This window comes from Platichthys flesus, chromosome 23, assembly GCF_949316205.1.
Source record: "Platichthys flesus chromosome 23, fPlaFle2.1, whole genome shotgun sequence".
NCBI classification, from domain to species: domain Eukaryota; kingdom Metazoa; phylum Chordata; class Actinopteri; order Pleuronectiformes; family Pleuronectidae; genus Platichthys; species Platichthys flesus.
In genome coordinates this window covers 4,062,160-4,077,043 of record NC_084967.1, presented here as the reverse complement: position 1 = coordinate 4,077,043, position 14,884 = coordinate 4,062,160, and the positions used below count along the sequence as shown (strand labels likewise).

Sequence of the window (14,884 nt, the reverse complement as noted above, 5' to 3'; positions counted from 1 at the left end):
CTAAATAACATTTGGCGGGAGATTTGGTGGATTTGGGGCCAAAACCTCTCTGTTTACACACAGGGCAGGTCTGTCTGTCGGTCTCCCTCCCTCCCCCGACTCTCTTCCACCCACCATAAGTTTTCGCGCTGAGGACCGGGTGATATTAGCGCCACTGCTTTTGACACCCCCCTCCCACATCTCCCGGGGGCCTCCAATATGCCTGCTCCAGCCGCAGAGCTAATTCTGCATTATACTGGAGACAAAGGCCCGGGTGATTAGCTTCAAGGTAGATTTATATTCACAGAGCTGTTGTAAGGTGTCACTGTGGGAGAGGACGCAGGGGACAGGCCTCAGCTGGAAGTTACACACAGCGTCCATAAGGAAGAAGGAGTCACTTGTTTTAATAGATCTATCTAGTCTGTATATACTTTTCTAAAAGTGAATGTCAGCATGGCTAACAGTCAATATAGAAGTTTGCATTATCGCTAAATATCACAAATATTAAAAGTAGGTAGTTCAATCTTGAATGGGCTAAAATAATTCAAGAAATGTTAAAAAAAATGTTATCAGAATCTGAAATAATCTTCTTTATTTAGACCCCATTTCTTTTGTCTCCTCTTTTTGATGTTATGTCTGTAAGACCAACAGAACGGACTTAGAAGCATGAATGTGGAAAAGATTGCCTTTTAAAGATTTCAAGAAGCAACCATGAACATGTAGGGCCCCGTCTGACGTCCCGTTATCTGCACCCAAAGTGAAGTGATGTCAAAAGTATTAGTTATTCCATATGCGCCAGTAAAAACATATTGTGGAACTATGGAACTGCTTTAAATCTCACACACATGTAACCAATGATGTACACACTCCTCCACAGGTCTGTGTGTCTCTGTTTTTTGGGAATGGACAGTTTATTACTCAACCCTTTCAAAGTCCTGATACTTGTAACAGGCTGATTTGCTGATTTACATTATTTGTGAGACGTAGGCTTAACCATAACATAACAAGATGCTAAATATTCCTCCTTTTAATGCAGACAACAGACTGAATATCCTGTAAAATTACATTAATACTTTATTATAAGGAAATTACATTTTTTTCCTCATAATAAGATTTTATTCACATATTACTTTCCTTCCGCATCGCCCGAAGTATTTAAGTTATCACATATGCATCAGTAAAAACACATTACCAGTTATGTTTTTTTCAACTATCTTTGTCAGATTGTTTTTCAGATGAATACATATTTAAAGAAAAACGCCCAGTTTCTGAAATATAACGCTGTATGTGGTGGCTGTATTACGGTATATTATGTTCAAATGTAGCATATCGTTTTATCAGTGCTCATTATTAATGAGTCGCTTTGAAAAAACAAGTTCTTAAAACTGCTCTTCCCCGTTTCTGATCCTGCTCCGGAAAATACGCGCAGAGTGAGACCTCTGTCTACTCCTCAACTCTTTTAAATTTCCCCCCGGAATCCTGTACGGAGCGCGCCTGTCGCCCCGCCAACATCACCTAGGGGGGAGTGGCGTCTTTACACGTCGATTGGTGGAAGCCGAGGCGCGCACCCGAGCACAAACACGCTGACTGGCTGGCGCCGTGGGACACCGCCCACCGCCCGGGCGCTGATTGGCCGGAGCGGGCCAGACGCCGGAGAGCGCCAGAAAACAATCTTGAGCGGGTGATGCTGTCTGCAGAGGACAGATCAGAAGTGTCCCCTCCGAAGGACACAACCGTGCAAGACTGGACACACGGAGGACTACCCGCTTATTTCTTACAGGGCATGTCCATTTGGAGGACCTGTACGTGCTGACAAGTGGGTGACACGGAGCCATCACAGGAGACATTCACCAGTTCAGCAGAGAGCACCGAGGTATGGTTCTTTCCCTCCAGCGGTTTCCTGTCTACTGTTACATTGAGACGTGCTGATCAGCTGAGCTAGTCCCGTTAGCATCTAATTTAAGTATAAACCCACTGCCAGTGTGTCAGTGGGACCCAGTGTGGAGCCTGTTATGTCACAGCGGGGACGCTCCATCTTGGGTCACAGCTCGTTATTTACCTGCGCGTTAATGTCCGGCAGCGACCCCCTCACTAATGTGTCTGTCACATCTGCTCCAGTGTAATGGGGGACGTTGTGTTAGCAATGAACCAAACTGCGAAGTAAAAGACACGGTCTGTTAGCTCAGTTCCAGGTGCTAGCGTGCTAAGGGCTAGTTAGCCGATGTTCTTTGCGCCAAATCCAGCTGCCCACTCCTCTTCGCGTTTTCTGTCCAGACTGAAACTTCCTTAACACCCCCCCACCATACTCCCCCGCCGCCGCCAAATGTATAAGTCCTATGACCCCTTCTTTGCTTTACCTTCCTTACACATCCTCGCTGTTTTTCATTATTTGTGGATCCACAGGTTGACCAAGTGGCAATGGAATGTCTCGCACTGAGAGACCTCACCAGTCCGAGGAAAGGTTTCGCGGTGGTGACGGAGGAGGAGGGAGACCGGGCCGAACAAAAGGTAACCCCCCCCCCCCAAAAAAAAAGGTGGTTTACAGCTGGATCCTCAGGTCTGTGAGGGGCGAGCTGCAGAGTCAGGCTGCAGAGAGGGAAACGACCAGAGGAGTGTGATGGCATCCCAAGTTACAGGGGGTTATCTGATAAGGGCTATGAGGGGGGGGTGGGGTGGACGTAAGAAGAAGCTCAACATTCCTCATTTTATATACTGGCAACCGGCTGAACTTCTGATATCCCCCTGAGATTACAACTTTATTCTACTAAAATTAAAAATGTTATCCTGTTTTATAATCATAATATTACGCAGCAATATAATGCAGCTCCACAGGTGGCTATCAGAGGACATTAAGGCCTAAAACACGGTTTAAAGGACTAAGATCCGAGTTGAATTTCCATGTGGTGAGTTTGTCTTTTAACCACACATCTGTCTCCGTCACAGGAAAACATCTGCACAGAGAGGAGGAGATGCTCCCCGCTGAAATCCCCAGAATCCACCGTCCCTCCCCTGCCGACCCACAGAAAAGGGCCCGCCGCTGACCTGGCACACGTCACACCCATCAAGCACGCCGCCCTGGCCGAGCCCTGGTCCCCCACGGCCAACCTCAAGATGCTGATCAGCGCGGCGAGTCCGGACATCAGGGACCGAGAGATGAGGAAGGTGCTGTTCAGGCCCATCGAGAACGAGAAGGAGAAGCCGGCGAGTCCAGATACCGTGACGGAGGACATGGAGGTAGAAGACTCTTGTCAAGTACGTGAAATGTCTTCAGAGTAAATCAATAACCCCTTTTAATATTGTCTGAGTTCTTGATAGTTTACTGAGGAGAAAGCCAGTTTATCACAGTTGTTTTAATTAGAGAATGCTTTCCAATAAAGCTCGAATTTCCATATTTGAAAGAGTAAACCTTTTTTACCCTAAAGTACAAATACAATTTCATAGCCATGACCGATGAAGTAATTTGGTATACAAGCAGCAGATGGAGCGTAAATCACCCCAAGCTTTACAGTTGTTAGTTTAATCCAACATGTGAATATTTTCCCAGTTTTAATACCTTTCCATGGATTTTAAGAATTGATTCTGTGAGCCCCTGGAGGCTTGTTGCAGAAAATCTAATTAAGATGTGTGTTATCTCACCGCAACAGGATAATGGGGATCCACAAAGTGTAACCAAAACCTCTTTACCCAATGTGAATGTATTTTAGGAATCATCCCCAATATTTATCTATATTTCTGTTCAGTTTGAAGCTGTGGATGAAGAGGACGAGGCCGAGAAGAAGCCGAGCAGGAAGCAGAAGAGTCTGGGTCTTCTGTGCCAAAAGTTCCTGGCCCTCTACCCCGATTATCCGCCACCTAACAGCCCCATCTGGATCTCACTGGACGAGGTGGCGACCAGTCTGGGTAAGAGCCATCAGCATAACAAAAGAATGTGTTGACAGGGGAGATGGGCGTCTACGTCCCCGCTCATTCCTGTGCTGTTTGTGAACACTAACCAGAGCTTAATAGTTATAGAAGCTGCTAATGTTCATTTCATGGGCATTATAAGGCTTTTATGTTATTGGATTTAGATGTGGTTGCTATGGTGATCCCTTTGATTCAAATGCACATCACTATTTAAATCAAGAATGCTTCTTTCCTTCATTTTAAATCGCAATACTAATTATGATAATTAAGCTAATGGTTCCCTTCTTGCACTTGTCAGGAGTGGAAAGGAGGCGTATTTATGACATCGTCAACGTGCTGGAGTCTCTGACGATCGTCGGCCGCATAGCCAAAAACAGCTACACCTGGTACGGGCGCCAGCAGCTGGAGGCCACGCTGGAGGAGCTGCAGCGGAGGGGCCGGCAGCAGGGCTACCACCTCCAGATGGAGCTGGCCGCAGAGCCCAGGGAGGCGGGGCCGGGACGCGAGGATGACGGAGGGGACGTTGGCAACGGTAATGGACAGACCTATACAACTTCAAGTGGCCCGATAACAGTGTCCCTATTGACAAAAGGTAGTTTGTGAAGGTGAATGGAATTTCGATTGTTATATTTAGGCATTTATAATCTCATGATTAATTAGTTATCAATTCACCTTTGCACAGAATGTGATCACTTACACATTAGCATGTCTGCTTTGATTGAGGTTGCTGTATTTCCTATGGAAACAATTAAAAAGCCTACCTCAAGATAATGGTGCACCTCCTGTGAGTATTAGATAGCTGCTGATATTCATAGTGCAATTTCACCTGAGCTCAGTACAGCCACCAACCTTTTAGAAGAGGATCTGATGTAAAACATTTTATAACAACACAAAACAGCCATTATTTTTATCGTCAAAATCTAATAAAGGCCATAATTTCACCAGTAAAGCTTTGACGAGTCGGATAGTTAGGTTTCATGTTTATATTCCTGTATTTGTGTTTACTGCCACTACGTATGCCACCTTTAAGATTTCGTCATGTCTCTATTTTGCTTATCGGTGTATATAATAAATTAATGTAAAAAGTCAGGCTCATGGGTAAGAATAAATCGATTTTCGAATATATGGTAGTGGACGGAGATCTTATTTGCAGTCAATTGTTTGATATGTTCGTTCTATTGTTGGTTTTGTGTGGTGAATTAATGCTAATCTTATACCCGATGTACATATTTCTGTGTCTCAGTTCCTTACACACTATATGCATCCATGTCGTTCGCAGCTGGTGGCAACAGGAAAGACAAGTCTCTGCGGATCATGAGCCAGAAGTTTGTCATGCTGTTCCTGGTGTCCAAAACCCAGACTGTCACTCTGGACGCAGCAGCAAAGATCCTGATTGAGGAGAGTCAAGACTCGTCGAGTCACAGCAAATACAAAAGTAAGAAATCCAACCAAACCTAACATGCGCTGTGGTCGGAAAGCTGAAATGTGGCCTAAGGACTCCTTCCGTCTGTTGTATTAACCAGGCCTCCATGTATCTTTAGCCAAGGTAAGGCGACTGTACGACATCGCCAATGTCCTCACCAGCCTGGGCCTCATAAAGAAGGTGCATGTCCGCGAGGAGAGAGGCAGGAAACCGGCCTTCAAGTGGCTCGGCCAGGTTGACTTCAACAACTCTGGAAGTGCCGGTAAGAATCAAAGTCCCATTCTGATATCCACGTGAACAAATTGAATTCATTTAGAGACCCCTGAGCTCACATCACTGTCATCCCGCTGTTTGTCATTATTGCAGTCATGCTAACTCAGACCTTAACCTTAAGGAAATCCTTTCAACGTGGCAGCGGTCACTCCCGACGCCACACAGCCAATAGCAGGGCAGGACCCCAGAAGAGCCAAGATGGCACGCCACGCCTCCTTCAACATCACACCCAGGTCTGTGACTGTTCAGCGGCTGGTCAACTCTGCCCCCAGCAGCCCACGACCAGAGCTAACGGGTAAGAGAAGCTTCATTTTAAAATAGTCAGAAATACAGGAAAGTAATTCCAGTTGAGCATTTTTATTTTCCTGTTTAATAAGACAACTTGATTTCTCACAACTCAGGTCTGCCAAATCAGCCTGTGGATTATTCCAGGAAGACTGCAGGCCTCAACGCAGTTTGTCGACTGCAGTTTGGAAACAGCTCAGAGTGAGTTAGAAACACACACAAACACACACTTGTACTTCTTTCTTGACAATCATTGACAGAATGCATTCATTAGCCCCTTACTCTAATTTTCTAGCCCATACCATCACTATTACATTAAATCGCTGTCTAGACTCGGATGTCTGTACACATACATACACACACACACACACAGTCTCCATGACGTCAGAGGACATAACTTGCCAACCTAACCATAAACGTTACCTAACCGTAAAACAAGCGTCACCTTAAAATGTATCAATTTACATAACGGACACGAGTTTTGTCCCCAGAATGTGACCGTGTAAACCGATTTAGATGCCCACAAAACACCCGCACCCACACACACACACACAGAGAGCACCATAATGGCCCTGGCCTTCTCTTGGTTTAGATTTATATTGTGCGCTTCAGATTTACTGCCGAAGAATTAACAGCACACAGTATTTCTAACCTCTTGTCAGGAGAGGAACGGTGCAGGAGCTGTTTATAGAAACGGTTCATCTCAGAATGTATCCGCTGTCAGAGCGAGGCACCGCAATTACTTTCATATGGATAAACTCGGTTTCCATTTTCCCATCAGGCATTAATAGCTATCGACTGTGTTCTTGTTACAAGGAGGTGAGAAGTAATCTCAGTCTCTCATACATAACACAACACACTCCATGTGTTTGCATTGGCTGATGAGCTTAGCTTTGGGCTGCATGTAACAGGAGCTGGCTGCTGTGGATATGAATAGTTATGGTCTCATGAATGTATATGTTGGCTTCTTCAGACACAGTAGTGCCCCCAGGCTGTGGCTGCATAAGTGTTTTTTGGGGGGAGGGAAATAATAAGACAGGCAAGTGAGTGTTGAAAGGGGATATTTAACACACAAGGCTGGGTAAAATCCACCAGGGGCAGTGGCAGCCCACAGGACAGTTAGAAAACTGCACATCAGCAAGAGAGATCAGAGGGGCTTCTGCATCCATCTCCACCACCAGGAACTCTGCAATGCTGCAGGGAAGTAGCCTGGGATTTTACTGGAGGAAGCAGGCACTAAAGCTACATCCATACAAAAGACATTTTGTTTAAAAACGGCTGAAGACTAAAACTATCTCATTCAAGGGGAGCATTTTAGTCTGTCACATACCAACACATCTGTGCACATACCAACACACTTGAAAAAACCTATCACATGACCATTCAAATACATAGGGCATGTTTGTATCTGAATGTTAAGGATTGGGCATGCTCAAGAGTCTAAGCGGCTACATTGTTGCAAACCTCCATTCACACACAACATTGAAGCACTGGTATCACTAATACTGAGTTGTCTTGTGTTCATGTGTGTCAGAGAAGGGTTGTGACAACAAGTACAATGGCAGTTGTGCAAAAAAGCAGAATAACTGTAGAATTACTACACAACACAAATAATGTTTTTTTTTTTCAGTCTCCTTTAAATCCATTCATTACGTGTTTTTTTAAGCACAGAAGCGCCACAGTAAATACAAAGAACATATCTCTTGTTTCCTCTACTGTGGAAACCGTTGCTCTAACCCAGCGGCCATTTAGACATAAGAGAAATTGGGACCTAAGCCTAAACCACCACTGTATTTACTACGCTTTGTGAATAAATGCATTCTGATTGGTTGGTGGAGCCTGCATTGCTCAATCAAGTCAAACAATATTCCCCAAAAATCTTTAACAGGCTTTTTTTTTGTTATTTCTCCTCAGTAACCGTCCCAGTTTGGCACTGCAGCCTCACACCCACAGCAGCCATCAACCTCCGTCCTCCGCCCAGTCCACCCGGGTGACACCTTCCATCCCGCCCGAGTACCACTTCACGTCCACCTCCTCTCCCCACTGCTTGGCCTACCTGCCCAGCCTGTCGCAGCCGTCGGTGGTGATGCTGTACGGGCCGTTAGACAAGCCCCAACAGATGCCCGAAGGTCAGAGGTCACCCGGGTTGGCGTCTGAGGAAGGGAGGAAGAGAAGGAGGAAGGAACAAGAGGGGGAGGAGGATGCAGTGGTGAAAAAGAAGGGAATGTCTGGATTAGAGGAATGTGACAAGGTGAGGTGATACCTGATATGTTTTGGTTCTCCGGACTTTTACTGGGCTCAGTGCAGCAATATGATTGCACGGCATTAATAAGTCCCATTTTGCAGAATAGGATTTTTATTCAAAGTAAATTTCCTTCCAGCTGAGAGGTGAAGCTCGGAGGGAAGCAGAGGAGCTTTCCACCAGAACCTCTACGAGTCGCCCCACAGGCTCTGAAAGAGCATCTGATGAGGGACTATGTGACAGCAGCAGTGAGCCCACCCAGCCGTCACACTACCTCTACGTGCCCAACAATGCAGGTATATATAGATTGATGAAAACTCAAACAAAACCCATAAATCCAAAATAATTTTTCAGGAAGGGGTGTCTGGGAATCTGCCCTCCTTAAAATGTATCTTGACCAAGTAAGGAAAATTACAATTTCATTGCTAATGTGCTCTTTGTACATAGATGATCATAAACTTGAGGAAGTGGATGGAGTTCTTGTCCTATAGAGATTGTATTTAAGCTAACACACTCTAAGAATATGTGGTAAACAGATTTCTATGGTCAGGACCTTCCAGCAATGAAGATTATTATGATTGAAAGTGGATCAAACTGCCAAAGTGGTAGAGGACTAATTTAAACAACTCTGTCACTAAATATACAACTAACAAACAATAGGTTGATATCAGTTACAATGAATTATTTATATTCTTTTTATACTCACCAAATGTTACTGCTATTATACTAATAAGAACAATTGTTGATCTTCAGCTGGGATTTTCTCTCTTGTGTTTAAAAATCTATGAGATGATCAACAATCAGCAATCAAAGTCCAACAATCAGGAATTACACTGAATTAAGTAACTACTCACTGAGATGCATTCAGATAAGAACAAAAGATCCACTTCACAGGAGACACACACTGAATCAAGACACCTGTGTGCTGAGGGAGCGCTTGATTTCCATCCCCCTTTCTCATTGTAGGTCATGTGACTTCCACCACATGACTTGATTTGATCGCCATGTCAGTTTATTGCTAAAACTAGAAGGACAGAGCACCTCATTCCGCCAAAGACCGACAGCCCCCACGCCCCATGAAACCATATCCAAATTCATTACTTCTAGATTTTTTATTTGGCTCGTCATCAAATTACACAAACGTAAAGTATCAGTTCCCTAAACATGATCGTTTCCATTACGATCCATGAGTTATCTGTCTTATAATATAAAAGAAAGTGAAATAAGATCCTGGATCCGCCCCTTAATCCAGATATACAAATTGTTAAGTTTAAAGGTTTCTTCTTTGAGTCTGCCTTACTCCTTCCCAAAACACATAACCTCCATGCACTTTTGTTCACATCTTCTCCTCCTCTGTCTCCAGGTCTGAACAGCCTCAACTTCTTCCTCTCGGCGGGCCAGAACCCGGCCAGTCTAGCACTTCCTTCCGGCGGTGTTCCCACCCTGGCACTGCCCTACGTCCTGGTGCCGTCCTCCGCCCTCTCCCACTACCCCCTGGTGGCCGGCGGGCTACAACAGCAAGGCTCGGACAGCCACCCCAAACTTAGCTTCAGTCTACCCGCAGTGATGTCACCTGCCCACTTTACAGTAGGGGCGGCACCTTACAGCCTGGCGGCGGCAGTCGCTCCAGACATTAGCTGGTCGCCGGTTCCATCGCCGTCCACTCCGGAACAAAGCAAGCTGTACGGGTCAGCACTCTGCGCTCCACCTTCACCACAGCGACCCAGACAGATGGTCAGCATCAGCACATCAGAACCACTGGTAAGAGTTTCAGTATGTGGGTAACCCCAAATGAATGCAGCTGAAAATCATCACATCCTCATCGATCTGTGCTCTGAAAACATAAATTTAGACATAATTTCCCTTCACATTGATACATGAGCTTTCTGGTATAACGCAGTGTGACCTGAGCATCTGTTCTGTGGATTGTTTCTCATCATTTACTCATTCAGACAGTTTTTTGTGGGGCAGCGGCTCGAGCTGATTAATCTCAAGGTCCTTAAATAGGGTTTAATGTTCCCGTCGACACAGAGAACCCATCAAAGCTCTGCTGCCAATGGTCTCATTGATCAGAGCAGAGGCACTGGATGGGAAATGAATGCAGCATTATAAACAATAGGATTGAGTCAATGACCAGGCTGTAATTTGGAACAAGTGATACCTTCCTTAAAACAGCAGGAAAGGAGAAGCAGGGTCTGGTGCCAGTTACTGAGCAGAGCTCTCTCCGTGTTTTCTTATCAAATTAAACCGTAGAGATGAAATAATTCATAATTTCTTCAATCGTCAGTAGAGCGTTTTTATGTACTGACACAATACAATCGTACAGAGCTTTTTACAGGGAGCTCTTGAAGGCACAACAAATAAATATATCTGTAGGAATAGCAAACATTTCTTTACTGTAATGATCTATAATAGGATTTTCTCTAAACCTGCCTCTCTCTTTCTCTCTCTCTCTCTCTCTCTCCTGCCTCAGACTCCACAAACTCCAAAGGAGGCCCCAGCGTCTGCTACCAAGGCCTTCTTCCAGACGCCGGGCACCCTGGGAAGTGTAGTCAGCGCTGTTCCAGCTGCACGAAGAAGAGGCTCAGCACAGAGGCGGCTGGACATCGGCCACCCAGCGACCACTTAAAGATCTTTAGGTGGCTCAGATACTATCGTAACATCCAGGTCCGGGTTCCTACAACGGGAAAAAATGGTTTAAAGCCATTGGTGCTGTGAATTCAATAAATGAATTCAGGTTTTCCTTTTGAAGTTTTTAGCAAATACTGTTTGATGAGGCCTAATGGAGCCCAACATTTTTTAACGACTACATTTTTACCAAACTCTTCCACTATTGGTCGATAAACAGTTTAAACATGCCCTGTGGTTCTGGTTCTGTTGTCGGAAACTTGACTTCAGAGAACAGGCGAAGCAGTATTGCCAATGTAACAGTGCCCTCCTGTGGTGGGAGTCAGCCACTGCTGTATTTTGGATTTTTTTGACACTTCTCCCTCTCGGATGTGATCCAATCTAAACAATCCCCCATCACTTGTGTATTAAAGCCCAATTGCTATTTATAATTTAGCTAATATATGTCAATTACAGGAACTGTAATGGAACGACAAATCTTTTTGTAGCACTAAATCTTTGGATGAATGTACGTGTTGTTCCCGAAGCGATTGATGTTTAGTTGCCCCCCCCCTCCCCTCGCGTGTTGCTGCATTATCATGGTGTGACAGGAAGTGGGACCGCAGCAGACACGCCTCTCTTGGTTCAGCTCGGACATTACTGTGAGGAGAGAATCACTAAAGCCTTAAATGTTTACAGCCAGAAAACTGTTAGAGGACAGTTCTTCTGAGTCTCGACGCACAGAGAATGCTTTGATCGGGGAAGTGAAACATTACTGGAGCTGAGGATTACAACCATAGTGCTTTATGGTTCAACACCAAACCCCTCTAGCTGTGTTACTAAAGGACTGTGACATGGGACGATGCTCTCAGGTACTTGAATACTTGTTTCACTAGAAGTAGATTCTTGAGAGATATCAGAGTACTGTAAAGACCTTTATTTTAATCCATTATTTATCCGGGGAAAGTAGACAGAGCTTTGGCTGTCTTTTTTTATTTTCCCATTATATGATTATTTTATCATATAATCGAACACATTTAAGAAGATGTCCAGCATGATCACAATCTGCTGTTTGCTGGTGCCGTCTGGGTTTAAGTGCCTTGCTTAAAGGCAGAGAGACGGTTTTGCAGGGATTTGTGTCGACAATCCTCTGGTGACAGACCCGCTGGCTCGCCTCCGGAACAGCCCAGCCCCAAAAACACACAAACAAATAATGGTGCTTTACGGGAGTCGTCCAGGAGAACTGAGCTCCGTCACGTTAAAGGGTGCACAGAGAATCCACTGGGACCGGTGGCCGTGTCGTCAGCGATGCACAGTTACATGTCCATAATTATTTCAGTGTCATGTAATAATTCCACAATGCCGAATGATAACTGCTGCTTGATTGTTTTGAGAATAACGAGAATTGCACTGCTTGCTGAGTAGAGTCTGTCTGTCTTCACTGCAGCGCCGCTCTGGAGTTTTTAACTGCTTCTCCTCTGTTTCTCACTTTCCACAAATTAAAAAGATACGATGCCAACTGTTTTTTTGACGCGTGCTCTTTATTTCGACCGACGTGTGGCTGTATTTTTAAAGACTTTGACTGGTTTCCATTGAAATTTATACTTTGAGGGAAAGAAAACATGCAGGACGGGGGATCCATATGTCCACACGTTTACAGATGTCTGTGGTATACAGACACAGAGCAGGCCCCAGCAGATGGAAGCGAGTCATGCTAATGTGGCCGGGTGACGTTCTTCATCTGTAACAGTTCATATCGTGTCACATTAAACACACATGAGATGAGACTGATGATCGGGGGGGGGGGGGGTGAAGCTTTATAATAGATATTTGTCACAAATAGTGAGTCACCACTCGCATGGCACAGCCGAGGGGAACGGTTCAAATACAAATTACACAAGCAGTAAACTCCTGTGATCCGAGGCCGGGCTCTTATTCAAAGTGAATGAAAACTCCCATCAGTGATTTGACACGGTCATCAAGTGGGCTCTCTGGGTCAGGTCAGGCTAATTGAGTCACTTTAAAAAACACACGCGCCATCTGTCAGAGGACATAAACATTTAATGAAGGCTTTTTTTTTTATATCTGCACTAAAAGTGAGCCGAGGGAGCTGCCAGTGGATGTGTTTGGCCTCAGCGAGGCATCTATAACACTAAATCCTCAGCAGATGGGACAATTAACTTTATATAGACGCACAGTTTGGCAAAGTATCTGCTGCTGTGACCAAAAACCACTTCGGTGACGGATGCTGCTTCGACTCTACTGATGAGATAGGCTTTTTAATACCAGTACATAGTAATATCAATGTAATCCTGACATGAGACATATATGTTTACACCTGTATATACCGTTTATAAAATCAGTGTGTAAATATTCTGAGATAAACACATTCACACAGAGTCGTGTCCCCACAACCCCTCAATTCTAAAAGAGGTGCAGAAAACAATCTAGAAAGTTTGAATGGACCTCAATAGAGCAAATATCTCCACCAAGGCCCAACACATCCTATAGATTTAAAGATATTAGTCTCCTGACTGTGCCCGATTTGTTTCATCTACATACATACAAATATCTTTTTGGATTCTTCTATTTATTTTGTTGATGCGTGTGGCCAAAATGTTCAGCTTCTCCAATACGTCTATAATAATCAGTCACTCAGGACTAAACACAATCCCCATTGAAAGTAATCACAACACCTTTCTTTTTGTCCCACATCCATTTCAGCACAAAAGCATACATTCTCCCTTGTTTAAATTCTGGAATACTGGCTTTAGACTGTAGACAAGCAAGGGTTAAAGTGAGAAAGCCCTAGAGTATTGATATTGTACATCCTATTCCCAAAGCATGGATTCTAAAAACCTTCATTCTAGAAGTATAATCAAATCTAAATGTCAGTTTGTGCGACACTTGGTAGAAAATACCCTGTATTCTGTTTGCATCTGTTTACACTGAGGCAGCAGAGTATCCCCTGCTATCCCACTAATACTACCACTGAGGCCCTGTACTTTTTTTTTTACTGTACTGTTTGTAGGCAGTGGTTTCCACCTCCCTCTCCCTCACATGTCCTCTGTGCCTTTTTCCTCCTGCGGAGCCCTGAATGCAGCTGGAGAGGCCCTGCTCTCCCATCAAGGTTTTCCCTGAGACCTTTTTTCCATTTGCCGATGTCAGCTCTCGCCGTGACTGAAAGATTATTTCTTTCATTTTGTCTTCATTACACTTCACAAGCAACCAACTGTAAATAAACCACATAATTGGAAATAATGAAGCGGAGTCGGTTTTTACTGAGTATCAAATCTCGGCAGTGGCTGAAGTCGTCTCACAGTAGATTACAGTCTAACAACAGGAGACTTGGATCAATGAAACAAGTTGGTTTAACTGAAAATCTCATTGTTCCGCCAATTCTTCATGAATTTAATACCTTCAGTTGAATGGAACTACTCACACCAGAGTGCTGTGAGTGCTGCAATGTTTCACTGAGGGGAGACTTGTAGCGAGGCCATGACTGAAGGTCACAAACAAGCTTTCAGAACCAGCAGGGTGGGTGGGATATTTACACGTTTAACCTGTTTGCCCCAAGAACAAGGTTTAGAGTATTATCGTGCTGAAGGAAGCAGGTTGTTATATGTGGAGGCAGTGTGTGCTGGACGAGTGTGTGTTGTCGCAAAGCAACTGTAAACTCTATTGTTATTATATAATGTAATACCACAGAAACCTTTGTGTTGCAACTTGGCAAAGACAGCAGGCATTGCACTGTGTGTCCAGAAGGGGGCAGAAAAACAGAACGTTTGGACAGATGACAGAGAGACAGACAGACAGACAGACAGACAGACAGTCAGACAGATAGTTAGTTAGTTAGATAGATAGATAGATAGATAGATAGATAGATAGATAGATAGATAGATAGACAGACAGATAGATAGATAGATAGATAGATGGATAGACAGATAGATACACACAGTGTAGTGAGCAGGTAACTCAATACGTGTTACATTAACTTCCCATAAAGATTACATTTATAATCATAAAACTTTCTCATTTCCTTTTTATAACCGTTGAAGCTGCTACTGACTGAATAGATGTTTCCATGGTGATATGATTGTATTTTAAATTGATCAAATCAGATAAAAACAATTCAAATACAAGTAGCCACCACAACCAAGCAAACAGACAAA

General features: G+C 44.2%; 2 protein-coding genes across 2 annotated transcripts in view; one reads left to right on the top strand and one right to left on the bottom strand.

Moving 5' to 3' along the window:
- Positions 1–9,028, bottom strand: part of LOC133949100 (fish-egg lectin-like) — a 40,841-nt gene extending 31,813 nt beyond the window's left edge. The window contains exons 1-2 of the mRNA XM_062383280.1: positions 8,960–9,028; positions 7,920–8,016 (exon numbers count right to left, since the gene is read on the bottom strand). The gene's annotated coding sequence lies outside the window, so the exon portion shown is untranslated. The remainder of the gene's footprint in view (positions 1–7,919; positions 8,017–8,959) is intronic.
- Positions 2,387–12,234, top strand: e2f7 (E2F transcription factor 7). The gene is made up of 12 exons (XM_062383281.1): positions 2,387–2,487; positions 2,923–3,231; positions 3,741–3,879; positions 4,181–4,441; positions 5,162–5,317; positions 5,424–5,567; positions 5,700–5,873; positions 5,980–6,064; positions 7,778–8,114; positions 8,245–8,401; positions 9,469–9,866; positions 10,579–12,234. Exons 1-12 carry the CDS (start codon positions 2,398–2,400, stop codon positions 10,732–10,734), a joined length of 2,406 nt encoding a protein of 801 aa, XP_062239265.1. The 5' UTR covers positions 2,387–2,397; the 3' UTR covers positions 10,735–12,234.
- Positions 12,235–14,884: the final 2,650 nt, after the last annotated feature.

Excerpts from the sequence above, each read along its gene's own strand:
- e2f7 (XM_062383281.1), top strand. The coding sequence starts at position 2,398 with ATGGAATGTCTCGCACTGAGAGACCTCACCAGTCCGAGGAAAGGTTTC. Across the intron at positions 3,880-4,180 it reads CGAGGTGGCGACCAGTCTGG|GAGTGGAAAGGAGGCGTATT; the intron begins GTAAGAGCCATC and ends TGCACTTGTCAG. Across the intron at positions 8,115-8,244 it reads GATTAGAGGAATGTGACAAG|CTGAGAGGTGAAGCTCGGAG; the intron begins GTGAGGTGATAC and ends ATTTCCTTCCAG.